This window comes from Oncorhynchus gorbuscha, linkage group LG06 (genome assembly GCF_021184085.1).
Source record: "Oncorhynchus gorbuscha isolate QuinsamMale2020 ecotype Even-year linkage group LG06, OgorEven_v1.0, whole genome shotgun sequence".
Classification (NCBI taxonomy): domain Eukaryota; kingdom Metazoa; phylum Chordata; class Actinopteri; order Salmoniformes; family Salmonidae; genus Oncorhynchus; species Oncorhynchus gorbuscha.
The window spans coordinates 73,653,316-73,667,713 of record NC_060178.1 but is presented as its reverse complement, the minus strand read 5'-3'; the positions used below and the strand labels follow the sequence as shown (position 1 = coordinate 73,667,713).

The 14,398-nt window shown below is 45.4% G+C and overlaps 1 protein-coding gene across 1 annotated transcript in view; it reads left to right on the top strand.

Annotated features, from left to right (window-relative positions):
• Positions 1–14,398, top strand: part of LOC124038304 (attractin-like protein 1) — a 354,502-nt gene that overhangs the window by 205,510 nt on the left and 134,594 nt on the right. The window contains exon 27 of the mRNA XM_046354014.1: positions 13,869–13,947. Within this exon, the coding sequence (XP_046209970.1) occupies positions 13,869–13,947 (79 nt within the window). The remainder of the gene's footprint in view (positions 1–13,868; positions 13,948–14,398) is intronic.

Here is a 14,398-nt window from a genome sequence, read left to right as displayed (position 1 = left end):
TCGAGGGAGATTATCAGTGGTCTTGTATGTCTTCCATTTCCTAATAATTGCTCCCACAGTTGATTTCTTCCAACCAAGCTGCTTACCTATTGCAGATGCAGTCTTTCCAGCCTGGTGCAGGTCTACAATTTTGTTTCTGGTGTCCTTTGACAGCTCTTTGGTCTTGGCCATAGTGGAGTTTGGAGTGTGACTGTTTGAGGTTGTGGACAGGTGTCTTTTATACTGATAACAAGTTCAAACAGGTGCCATTAATACAGGTAAAGAGTGGAGGACAGAGGAGCCTCTTAAAGAAGAAGTTACAGGTCTGTGACAGCCATAAATCTTGCTTGTTTGTAGGTGACCAAATACTTCTTTTCCACCATAATTTGCATATCAATTCATTAAAAATCCTACATTCTGATTTTCTGGATTTATTTTTTTCTCATTTTGTCTGTCATAGTTGAAGTGTACCTATGATGAAAATTACAGGCCTCTCCCATCTTTTTAAGTGGGAGAACTTGCACAATTGGTGGCTGACTAAATACTTTTTTGCCCCACTAGCCAAATACATTTCAACTCAGTTTTTCACAATTCCTGACATGTAATCCTAGTATAAATTACCTGTTTTAGGTCAGTTAGGATTACCACTTTATTTTTGAGATTGTGAAATGTCAGTATAATAGTATGGAGAATGATTTCTTTCATCTTTTATTTGTTTCATCACATTCCCTGTGGGTCAGAAGTTTACATGCACTCAATTAGTATTTGGTAGCATTGCCTTTATAATGTTTAACTTGGCTCAAACGGTTTGGGTAGCATTCCACAAGCTTCCCGCAATACGTTGGGTGAATGTTGGCCCATTCCTCCTGACAGAGCTGGTTTAACTGAGTCAGGTTTGTAGGCCTTCTTGCTCGCACACGCTTTTTCAGTTCAGTCCACAAATTTTCTATGGGATTGAGGTCAGGGCTTTGTGATGGCCACTCCAATACCTTGACTTTGTTGTCCTTAAGCCATTTTGCCACAACTTTGGAAGTATGCTTGGGGTCGTTGTTCATTTGGAAGACCCATTTGCGACCAAGCTTTAAATTCCTGACTGATGTCTTGAGATGTTGCTTCAATATATCCACATAATTTTCCTCCCTCATGATGACATCTATTTTGTGAATTGCACCAGTCCCTCCTGCAGAAAAGCACCCCCACAACATGATGCTGCCATCTCTGTGCTTCACGGTTGGGATGGTGTTCTTCGTCTTGCAAGCCTCCCCCTTTTTCCTCCAAACATAAGGATGGTCATTATGGCCAAACAGTTCTATTTTTTTTCCGTCAGACCAGAGGACATTTCTCCAAAAAGTACGATCTTTGTCCACGTGCAGTTGCAAACCGTAGTCTGGCTTTTTTATGGCGGTTTTGGAGCAGTGGCTTCTTCCTTGCTGAGCGGCCTTTCAGGTTATGTCGATATAGGACTCATAGGACTCATTTTACTGTGGGTATAGATAGTTTTATACCTGTTTCCTCCAGCATCTTCATAAGGTCCTTTGCAGAATGCATCTCCTTCCTGAGCGGTATGATGGCTGCGTGGTCCCATGGTGTTCATACTTGCGTACTATTGTTTGTACAGATGAACATGGTACCTTCAGGCATTTGGAAATTGCTCCCAAGGATGAACCAGATTTGTGGAGGTCTACAAAAAAAATGCTGAGGTCTTGGCTGTTTTCTTTTGATTTTCCCATGATGTCAAGCAAAGAGTCACTGAGTTTGAAGGTAGGCCTTGAAATACATCCACAGGTACACCTCCAATTGACTGAAATTATGTCAATTAGACTATCAGAAGCTTCTAAAGCCATTACATCATTTTCTGGAATTGTCCAAGCTGTTTAAAGGCACAGTCAACTTAGTGTTTGTAAACTTCGGACCCACTGGAATTGTGATACAGTGAATTATACGTGAAATTATCTGTCTGTAAACAATTGTTGCACAAAGTAGATGTCCTAACCGACTTGCCAAAACTATAGTTTGTTAACAAGACATTTGTGGAGTGGTTGAAAAATGAGTTTTAATGACTCCAACCTAAGTGTATGTAAACTTCCGACATCAACTGTATATATAAAACACAGGAAAATCATGTTTTTGACTGCACTGGGCAGTCAAAAGGTTCAGTCATTTGCTCCAAGAGCTTATTCCACTGTGTCTTGTTCATAGTGGCACATACTTCCTTCTCACCCACTGTCTTCTTTAGTAAGCACCTGAAGCATGCACTTTATCCACTTTTTCCCAGATGTAAGAGCTCTTTTTTCAATATGTCACTCTCTGTTCTGTTTGCTCTTATCCTGCCTTGTTAAGTTTACTTCAGTGATCAAGTGCAGTCATAATTATATTACAATAAATAAAACCTCCACAGAGCCCTGTGCATCAAGAGTCCTGTGAGATGCATCCAATTGCATCTCACAGCTCAAAGACTTTAGCAGATGCAGTATGTGCTGCCCTATGTGACCTCAGTTGATTAAAGGCTTTAGTCAAGGGGAAAAAGGAGTTCACGTGCGGCTATGTTAACATGGTTGTAGATGTTTCTGTGTAAATGTAAGCTATGCATGTGCATGTCACAGAGGGTACGAGTTTGTGGTCTTTGTATGTGTGACTGTGTGTGTGAGTGAATGCTTTGTGTGTGTGTGTGTGTGTGTGTGTGTGTGTGTGTGTGTGTGTGTGTGTGTGTGTGTGTGTGTGTGTGTGTGTGTGTGTGTGTGTGTGTGTGTGTGTGTGTGTGTGTGTGTGTGTGTGTGTGTGTGTGTGTGTGTGTGTGTGTGTGTGTTGGCTGTGCTCCATTGGTGTGTATAAGAGATGAAGTGGCAGGGCGGCAGAGCTGCGGTGCCCTGTGTGTGAGTCTGGCCCTGCAGGCTGAGGGCACAGCACACTGACATGATGGAGCTGGCACCACAGAGAGAGAAAGAGAGAGAGAGGGGAAAAGAGAGAGAGCGGGAACCAGAAAGGGAGAGAGGGGTCGAGAGAGAGACGAGGAGGGGAACGAGAGACAGAGTGGAGGAGTTCTTTTCCCTTAGAAATCAGTGCTTATCATAGGTGCTCTTTCTCCAATCCTGAGTTAGGGCAGTATGCAGTCATAGGTTTCACCGTCATTATCTTGTTTCAGGTACTGTAACAACAGTACAGTAATTTGATCATTTGGACATGATTTTTCCCTCTACATGCCTCTCTTTTAGCATATTTCTTCTGTTTTTCTGTTAGTATTTACATTTTACATTTAAGTCATTTAGCAGACGCTCTTATCCAGAGCGATATCTTCAAATGTTGAGTGACACTCTGGGTGTCTGTTCCTCTATTTTAGTGTTCATCCAAGCTACTTATATTTCTGCAATTATCTTTACTGTACAGTTCACCTGTCATCCTATCTGTCTGAACGTGTGTGTGTGTGTGTGTGTGTGTGTGTGTGTGTGTGTGTGTGTGTGTGTGTGTGTGTGTGTGTGTGTGTGTGTGTGTGTGTGTGTGTGTGTGTGTGTGTGTGTGTGTGTGTGTGTGTGTGTGACAATGCCACATGATCTCCTATATCCTAAATTACATCATGCATATCTTTAACATATGTACACTTGTATACATGAGACAGAAACGAGAGAGGGAAAAAAGATTGGAAGATTCTCGCCTAATTTCATCCTCAAACTAAACTCTCGACATGAAGTAGTATTCTAACAGACAACTGATTAACTTCGAAAAGCTAATTTGACCAGCTTTTCTTTGAAGAGTGGTTAAATAGTTTTTTCTCTCTCTCTTTCTCTCTCTCATTCACACTTTCCAGAGCGGTACCCTAAATGAGCAAGCAAAATTGGTGCAATGGAGTGTTTATGCTGCTTCTCCTTTTCAGCCCCAATGCTAATTGGTGACATTGCAGTTCAGTTTGGTCCAATTACTCGTTTCCTCTCTCTAAGTTGATTAGAAATCATCTCTCCTTCTTCTCTTGCTCAAGTTCAGCACAGAGACAATATACAAAGCTAAGTGGCTAATAAGCCTCTATCAGCTGTCCCAATTATTTCAAAATGGCTATCAACATTCTGTGCTGCTGCGACCCAAGGGATACTCCAGGCAGTTTGACAAACAACACTGCTTTGTGTGCTATTCTTTGTAACTGATAGAAAGGTAAACAAATTGGAATTGTGTTATCCACTATTTGGGCTCCCTTAGAAATCAGCCTTTTGCCATTCGGTGTGCCTGGGGGAATATCATTGCTTAACAGGTTGGTACTCTATGGTGTACAGATGGAATTGTCTTTCTTTTGGTCATTTGTGGATTGTGTGTGGAGGATTGGGTATCGATCTTGCTGCTTGCTGCTGGGTGATATGTTCTCCAATGGTTCGGATGATTGGACGTGTTATAAACCCCTTCCCCATGTTCATGTGATTCACAATACTGAACAACTAACCCTCAGCCCCTCAGTGCCCCACGTGAACACACACACAAACACACACATACACACAGTACCTTCAGAAAGTATCAATACCACTTGACTTTTTTTGCTCACCCATCTACACAAAATAGCCCATAATGACAAAGTGAAAACATGTTTTTAGGAATGTTTGCAAAGTTATTGAAAACTAAATTCAGAAATATCGAATTTACATAAGTATTCACACCCCTGAGTCAATACATGTTAGAATCACCCTTGACAGCGATTACAGCTGTGTCTTCCTGGGTAAGTCTCCAAATGCTTTACACACCTGATTGTGCAAATATTGTACATTCTTTCAAAAATCTTTGTGTGGACCAAACAATTGATTCTCATGCAAAATCATATTTTCCCTAACCCCTAACCCAATTGATCTCTTACCTTAACCTTAATCCCAACTCTTAATTCTTACCGTAACCCTAACCTTAACCCCAACTCTTAATTCTTACCCTAACCCTAATTCTGAACCTAACTGTAAACCTACACTTAAAATAGCCTTTTTTTTATGTGGAGACCAGAGAAATGTCCCCACTTGTTCCCCCCCCCACACACACATAAGATCAAAATGAACACACAAACGCAAACACACACACACAATGAAACATACACTTTATCCATCCCACTCAGCCCTCCCATCCACCCCAGAACTGCACATGGACCTCATTGGTTTGAATCTCATTGGTTGCGGATGACTTGGCTAAAGCTATATGTGTAAGAAACCCCAATAAACCCCCCTAATACCTCTTTAATAGTGACAGTTAGTCTTCACCTCTCCACATTAGTGCAGTAAGCCGCCCTGTTTGGGATTAATTGCAGGCTGAGTTAATAGATTTGATGTGGAATGATGGACTGTTACTGATTGGGCTTTGAAATATGGCCAAGCCAACGAGCGGTGTTGGAGGGGAGGAAGTGTCTGTTCCAAACAGTCCCAGTTATACTCCTGCCAGCAATATGGAGCTACAGCCATCATAGGGTTGTGTGAGACTTTCAGGATTATTTATTTATTTTCCCTACGTTTTTAGACATTGGTGAAGAAATTGGTCATAGCTTGACGTACTGTACGGTCATATTTAATCAAACCTGTCAAACCTGCACACACATGCAGCTATAGTAACAACTGTAAGTATGTACCATACTGTCAGTATATGGTTCACATCGCTAATTAGGCAAATTCCTCAGTCTGATAGTTTATGTACTGAACTAGTGGTTTTCGAAGAACACATGAGAAAGAGCATTTCCACAGCCTTTCAGCAGGCTTGGCTTGGAAATGTCACGCTAATTACAACTTAGCCCTTTACGATGTGGTCATTGCTTCTAAGCTATCTTCTAGCTGTACACGGAGGGCATTATGAAGATAGTGATTGTCTTGGACTTCTACACTACTTCCTGCCTTGGTGGTTTGGTTCTTTGGCCTCCAGGACTTATAAAAGCTCTGGTTGAAAGACAGGCTTTGTGTGATCTAATGTCCAGATGGCATTGGCATTGGGATCATTCTATGTGACATTGCTCTGTGTAAGATGGCCACTCTACTTGACCCACTCCATGGGTCCTATTGATCTCATGCTATTTCCCCATATTTCACTTGGTTTACCTCCGCAGTCTTATTTCATAGTATTCGGTGCTAGTAAGTCCATTTCCTAGTTTTCGGTGCTGCTAGCCCTTTGGTGGCCATTTTTGTAGTTTTCTCTAAGGTAAATAGACATGCAGCACTCTATGCAGGCACATGGAGAAGTGACAACTGTCAAGGCAACCAAATCTTCCTCAAAGTACAGTCGTGGCCAAAGGGTTTGAGAATGACACACACATTCATTTTCACAAGGTCTGCTGCCTCAGTTTGTATGATGGCAATTTGCATGTACAGAATGTTATAAAGCTATTTTCTAGCTGTACACGGAGGGTGTTATGAAGATAGCAATTGTGATCAGATGAATTGCAATTAATTGCAAAGTCCCTCTTTGCCATGCAAATGAACTGAATCCCCAAAAAACATTTCCACTGCACTGCATTTCAGCACTGCCACAAAAGGACCAGCTGACATCATGTCAGTGATTCTCTCATTAACACAGGTGTGAGTGTTGACCAGGACAAGGCTGGAGATCACTCTGTCATGCTGATTGAGTTTGAATAACAGACTGGAAGCTTCAAATGGAAGGTGGTGCTTGGAATCATTGTTCTTCCTCTGTCAGCCATGGTTACCTGCAAGGAAACACGTGCCGTCATCATTGCTTTGCACAAAAAGGGCTTCACAGGCAAGGATATTACTGCCAGTAAGATTGCACCTAAATCAACCATTTATCGGATCATCAAGAACTTCAAGGAGAGCGGTTCAATTGTTGTGAAGAAGGCTTCAGGGTGCCCAAGAAAGTCCAGCAAGCGCCAGGGCCGTCTCCTAAAGTTGATTCAGCTGCGGGATCGCGGCACCACCAGTACAGAGCTTGGTCAGGAATGGCAGCAGGCAGGTGTGAGTGCATTTTCACACACAGTGAAGCGAAGACTTTTGGAGGATGGCCTGGTGTCAAGAAGGGCAGCAAAGAAGCCACTTCTCTCCAGGAAAAACATCAGGGACTGATATTCTGCAACAGGTACAGGGATTGGACTGCTGAGGATTGGGGTAAAGTCATTTTCTCTGATGAATCCCATTTACGATTGTTTTGGGCATCCGGGAAAAAGCTTCTCCGGAGAAGACAAGGTGAGCGCTACCAGCAGTCCTGTGTCATGCCAACAGTAAAGCATCCTGAGACCAATCCTGTGTGGGGTTGCATCTCAGCCAAATGAGTGGGCTCACTCACAATTTTGCCGAAGAACACAGCCATGAATAAAGAATGGTACCAACACATCCTCCGAAAGCAACTTCTCCCAACCATCCAGGAACAGTTTGGTGACAAACAATGCCTTTTCCAGCATGATGGAGCACCTTGCCATAAGGCAAAAGTGATAACTAAGTGGCTCGGGGAACAAAACATCCATATTTTGGGTCCATGGTCAGGAAACTCCCCAGGCCTTAATCCCATTGAGAATTTGTGGTCAATCCTCAAGAGGCGGGTGGACAAACAAAAACCCCACAAATTCTGACAAACTCCAAGCTCTGATTTTGCAAGAATAGGCTGCCAACAGTCAGGATGTAGCCCAGAAGTTAATTGACAGCATTACAGGGCGGATTGCAGACTGTCATGTTTTGTCATAGATTGTCATGTCTTGTCCTTGTGCTTCCTCTTCTATTCATTTCCCCCTGCTGGTCTTATTAGGTTCTTTCCCTCTTTCTATCCCTCTCTCTCCCCTCCCTCTCTCTCTCTCTCTCTCTCTATCGTTCCGTTCCTGCTCCCAGCTGTTCTTCATTCTCCTAACTACCTCATTACTCTTTCACACCTGTTCCCTATTTTGCCCTCTGATTAAGTCCCTATTTCTCTCTCTGTTTTCGCTTCTGTCCTTGTCGGATCCTTGTTTGCTGTTCTGTGTCCTTGTTCCGTCCTGTCGTGTTTTTGCCTTCTTCAGATGCTGCGTGTGAGCAGGTGTCTATATCAGCTACGGCCTGCGCCTTCCCGAAGCGACCTGCAGTCTGTGGTCGCATCTCCAGTTGTTCCCCTCTACTGACTAGAGGGTTTCAGTTTTCCTGTTTTGACTTTACCTGTGATAGTATCCAGGATTATCGTTTTTGTTAAAGACTGGAATAAACTCTGTTTCTGTTAAGTCGCTTTTGGGTCCTCATTCACCTGCATAACAGAAGGATCCGACCAAGAATGGACCCAGCGACTACGGATTCTCGCAACTCAGCCGTCGAGATCCAGGGAGCGATGCTTGGCAGACACGAGCAGGAATTGTCTGCTGCTCGTCATGCCGTTGAGACCCTGGCCGCTCAGGTCTCCGACCTCTCAAGACAGTTTCAGAGTCTCCGTCTCGAGCCACCAGCTACTTCCTGGTCTTCCGAGTCTCCGGAACCTAGGGTTAATAACCCACCATGTTACTCTGGGCAGCCCACTGAGTGCCGCTCCTTTCTCACCCAGTGTGATATTGTGTTCTCTCTCCAGCCCAACACATACTCAAGAGAGAGAGCTCGGATCGCCTACGTCATATCACTCCTTACTGGACGGGCTCGGGAGTGGGGCACAGCTATCTGGGAGGCAAGGGCTGAGTGTACTAACGAGTATCAGAACTTTTAAAGAGGAGATGATACAGGTTTTTGATCGTTCAGTTTTTGGGAGGGAGGCTTCCAGGGCCCTGGCTTCCCTATGTCAAGGTGATCGATCCATAACGGATTACTCTATAGAGTTTCGCACTCTTGCTGCCTCCAGTGACTGGAACGAGCCGGCGTTGCTCGCTCGTTTTCTGGAGGGACTCCACGCTGAGGTTAAGGATGAGATTCTCTCCCGGGAGGTTCCTTCCATCGTGGATTCTTTGATTGCACTCGCCATCCGCATAGAACGACGGGTAGATCTTCGTCACCGAGCTCGTGGAAGAGAGCTCGCGTTAACGGTGTTCCCCCTCTCCGCATCTCAACCATCTCCTCCCACTGGCTCAGAGATTGAGCCCATGCAGCTGGGAGGTATTCGCATCTCGACTAAGGAGAGGGAACGGAGAATCACCAACCTCCTTTGCTTCTATTGCGGTTCTGCTGGACATTTTGTCATTTCATGTCCAGTAAAAGCCAGAGCTCATCAGTAAGCGGAGGGCTACTGGTGAGCGCTACTACTCAGGTCTCTCCATCAAGATCCTGTACTACCTTGTCGGTCCATCTACGCTGGACCGGTTCGGCAGCTTCCTGCAGTGCCTTGATAGACTCTGGGGCTGAGGGTTGTTTTATGGACGAAGCATGGGCTCGGAAACATGACATTCCTCTCAGACAGTTAGGGAGCCCACGCCCATGTTCGCCTTAGATGGTAGTCTTCTCCCCAGTATCATATGTGAGACACTACCTTTAACCCTCACAGTATCTGGTAACCACAGTGAGACCATTTCCTTTTTGATTTTTCGTTCACCTTTTACACCTGTTGTTTTGGGTCATCCCTGGCTAGTATGTCATAATCCTTCTATTAATTGGTCTAGTAATTCTATCCTATCCTGGAACGTTTCTTGTCATGTGAAGTGTTTAATGTCTGCTATCCCTCCTGTTTCTTCTGTCCCCTCTTCTCAGGAGGAACCTGGTGATTTGACAGGAGTGCCGGAGGAATATCATGATCTGCGCACGGTCTTCAGTCGGTCCAGAGCCAACTCCCTTCCTCCTCACCGGTCGTATGATTGTTGTATTGATCTCCTTCCGGGGACCACTCCCCCTCGGAGTAGACTATACTCTCTGTCGGCTCCCGAACGTAAGGCTCTCGAAGATTATCTGTCTGTTTCTCTCGACGCCGGTACCGTTGTGCCTTCTTCCTCTCCCGCCGGAGCGGGGTTTTTTTGTTAAGAAGAAGGACGGTACCCTGCGCCCCTGCGTGGATTATCGAGGGCTGAATGACATAACGGTTAAGAATCGTTATCCGCTTCCCCTTATGTCGTCAGCCTTCGAGATTCTGCAGGGAGCCAGGTTCTTTACTAAGTTGGACCTTCGTAACGCTTACCATCTCGTGCGCATCAGAGAGGGGGACGAGTGGAAAACGGCGTTTAACACTCCGTTAGGGCATTTTGAATACCAGGTTCTGCCGTTCGGTCTCGCTAATGCTCCAGCTGTCTTTCAGGCATTAGTTAATGATGTACTGAGAGACATGCTGAACATCTTTGTTTTCGTTTACCTTGACGATATTCTGATTTTTTTCACCGTCACTCCAGATTCATGTTCAGCACGTTCGACGTGTACTCCAGCGCCTTTTAGAGAATTGTCTCTATGTGAAGGCTGAGAAGTGCGCCTTTCATGTCTCCTCCGTCAAATTTCTTGGTTCTGTTATTTCCGCTGAAGGCATTCAGATGGATCCCGCTAAGGTCCAGGCTGTCAGCGATTGGCCCGTCCCTAAGTCACGTGTCGAGTTGCAGCGCTTTCTCGGTTTCGCAAATTTCTATCGGCGTTTCATTCGTAATTTCGGTCAAGTGGCAGCCCCTCTCACAGCCCTTACTTCTGTCAAGACGTGCTTTAAGTTGTCCGGTTCCGCCCAGGGAGCTTTTGATCTCCTCAAGAAGCGTTTTACATCCGCTCCTATCCTTGTTACTCCTGACGTCACTAAACAATTCATTGTCGAGGTTGACGCTTCAGAGGTGGGCGTGGGAGCCATTCTGTCCCAGCGCTTCCATTCTGACGATAAGGTCCATCCTTGCGCGTATTTTTCTCATCGCCTGTCGCCATCGGAACGCAACTATGATGTGGGTAACCGCGAACTGCTCGCCATCCGCTTAGCCCTAGGCGAATGGCGACAGTGGTTGGAGGGGGCGACCGTTCCTTTTGTCGTTTGGACTGACCATAAGAACCTTGAGTACATCCGTTCTGCCAAACGACTCAATGCACGTCAAGCTCGTTGGGCGTTGTTTTTAGCTCGTTTCGAGTTCGTTATTTCTTATCGCCCGGGAAATAAGAACACCAAGCCTGATGCCTTATCCCGTCTCTTCAGTTCTTCTGTAGCTTCTACCGACCCCGAGGGATTCTCCTGAAGGGCGTGTTGTCGGGTTGACTGTCTGGGGAATTGAGAGACAGGTAAAGCAAGCACTCACTCACACTGCGTCGCCGCGCGCTTGTCCTAGTAACCTTCTTTTCGTTCCTGTCTCTACTCGTCTGGCTGTTCTTCAGTGGGCTCACTCTGCCAAGTTAGCTGGCCACCCCGGCGTTCGGGGTACGCTTGCTTCTATTCGCCAGCGGTTTTGGTGGCCTACTCAGGAGCGTGACACGCGCCGTTTCGTGGCTGCTTGTTCGGACTGCGCGCAGACTAAGTCAGGTAACTCTCCTCCTGCCGGTCGTCTCAGACCGCTTCCCATTCCTTCTCGACCATGGTCTCACATCGCCTTAGACTTTATTACCGGTCTGCCTTCGTCTGCGGGGAAGACTGTGATTCTTACGGTTGTCGATAGGTTCTCTAAGGCGGCTCATTTTATTCCCCTCGCTAAGCTTCCTTCCGCTAAGGAGACGGCACAAATCATCATTGAGAATGTGTTCAGAATTCAAGGCCTCCCGTTAGACGCCGTTTCGGACAGAGGTCCGCAATTCACGTCACAGTTTTGGAGGGAGTTCTGTCGTTTGATTGGTGCTTCCCCAATCTAACGGTCAAGCAGAACGGGCCAATCAGACGATTGGTCGCATATTACGCAGCCTTTCCTTTCAAAACCCTGCGTCTTGGGCAGAACAGCTCCCCTGGGCAGAATACGCTCACAACTCGCTTCCTTCGTCTGCTACCGGGCTATCTCCTTTTCAGAGTAGTCTTGGGTACCAGCCTCCTCTGTTCTCGTCCCAGCTCGCCGAGTCCAGCGTTCTCTCCTCTCAGGCTTTTGTCCAACGTTGTGAGCGCACCTGGAGGAGGGTCAGGTCGGCACTTTGCCGTTATAGGGCGCAGACTGTGAGAGCCGCCAATAAACGTAGGATTAAGAGTCCTAGGTATTGTCGCGGTCAGAGAGTGTGGCTTTCCACTCGTAACCTTCCCCTTACGACAGCTTCTCGCAAGTTGACTCCGCGGTTCATTGGTCCGTTCCGTGTTTCTCAGGTCGTCAATCCTGTCGCAGTGCGACTGCTTCTTCCGCGACATCTTCGTCGCGTCCACCCAGTCTTCCATGTCTCCTGTGTCAAGCCTTTTCTTCGCGCCCCCGTTCGTCTTCCCTCCCCCCCCCGTCCTTGTCGAGGGCGCACCTGTTTACAGGGTACGGAAGATCATGGACATGCGTTCTCGGGGACGTGGTCACCAGTACTTAGTGGATTGGGAGGGTTACGGTCCTGAGAGGAGTTGGGTTCCATCTCGGGACGTGCTGGACCGTTCGTTGATTGATGATTTCCTCCGTTGCCGCCAGGGTTCCTCCTCGAGTGCGCCAGGAGGCGCTCTGTGAGTGGGGGGGGGTACTGTCATGTCTTGTCCTTGTGCTTCCTCTTCTATTCGTTTCCCCCTGCTGGTCTTATTAGGTTCCTTCCCTCTTTCTATCCCTCTCTCTCCCCCTCCCTTCTCTCTCTCTCTCTCTCTCTCTCTATCGTTCCGTTCCTGCTCCCAGCTGTTCCTCATTCTCCTAACTACCTCATTACTCTTTCACACCTGTTCCCTATTTTGCCCTCTGATTAAGTCCCTATTTCCCTCTCTGTTTTCGCTTCTGTCCTTGTCGGATCCTTGTTTGCTGTTCTGTGTCCTTGTTCCGTCCTGTCGTGTTTTTGCCTTCTTCAGATGCTGCGTGTGAGCAGGTGTCTATATCAGCTACGGCCTGCGCCTTCCCGAAGCGACCTGCAGTCTGTGGTCGCATCTCCAGTTGTTCCCCTCTACTGACTAGAGGGTTTCAGTTTTCCTGTTTTGACTTTACCTGTGATAGTATCCAGGATTATCGTTTTTGTTAAAGACTGGAATAAACTCTGTTTCTGTTAAGTCGCTTTTGGGTCCTCATACACTTACATAACAGCAGACGTCTTGAAAAAGAAGGGTCAACACTGCAAATATTGACTCTTTCCATCAACTTCATGTAATTGTCAATAAAAGCTTATGAAATGCTTGTAATTATACTTCAGTATTCCATTGTAACATCTGACAAAATTATCTAGGCACTGAAGCAGCAAACCTTGTGAAAATGTATATTTGTGTCATTCTCAAAACTTTTGGCCACAACTGTACATTGACAAACCTTTGGAAGAGATGATTACAATGGCCATTCAAAACATTGCTAAAGTATTTCTAAAGTATTAGTAGTGCTCACTTTAGATCAGGTACTGCAAAATGTCATTTGTAAAATGGTTAAAAGAACACCTAATCGTATGAATGATTCATAAATGATTAAAAAGTTGTGTGAATAACTATCTATATAGCATTTACAAATTTACAAAACGTAAGTATACTAATAAATACATGGCGAGCAAACTATTTATGAATGCCTTATAAATGGTTATTACTGAACGTTATAATAAAGCGTTAACAGATTGGTCATGTGACTGCCAGACCATTAAAATAGTCACTACCCCCTTGTGATGTCATGCCAGTTCTAGGCATTAATATATATTTAAAGAATAGTTTTGATTGTAAAGCTACATTTGTTCTTACCACCTCGTGGTACTGTTGTGAAATTATATTATATTTCATGTAAATACTAGAATGAATAGATAATGGGTGATGATCTAATTAAAATCACATTTACATTTTAGTCATTTAGCGGACACTCTTATCCAATGCGACATACATGACCAATTAGGGTTAAGTGCTAAAGAGCACATCGACAGATTTTTTTACCTAGTCTGCTTGGGGATTCAAACCAGCGACCTTTCGGTTACTGGCCCAACGCTCTTAACAGCTAGGCTACCTGCCGACAATTTATTGATTGATTGGGTGATTAATTGTGCTGTTTTCTCCTGCAGCTGTTTCCTGTCCCTGTTGCTGGTGGCAGCGGTGGTGTGGAAGGTCAAACAGACGTGTTGGGCATCCAGGAGGAGAGAGGTAAGTCATAGGTCAATCTCCTCAGCTGTCCTAATTTCTGGTAACCTTGGTGGCGTTCCAGGTAAATTACATTGCAGTTGCCCTGCTCACATCTACCAATGGTCACATGCCACATCATTTACTGCGCAGACGGGTATCAGATTACTATATCTTAGGATGTAGATGGATCTGGCGGGCGACTGGAATGTAGTCTGCCTGGAAATCGACCCATGAGCGGATCACACAGTACAACACAAGATTCAAACCCTCTTACTGGCACAAATGAGAGGGTGCTCTATTCTCACTAACTCAGACTCTGGGTTTGTGTCTACAAATATGTGTATGTTGTTGTGTTTGTCCCTGTCTCTGTGGGTTTAAACATAAATACATGATTTCCTATGCATTGGTAAGAGCTTCTGGTAGTCTATATGTACACTGAGTATACAATACCTGCTCTTTCCATGACATAGAC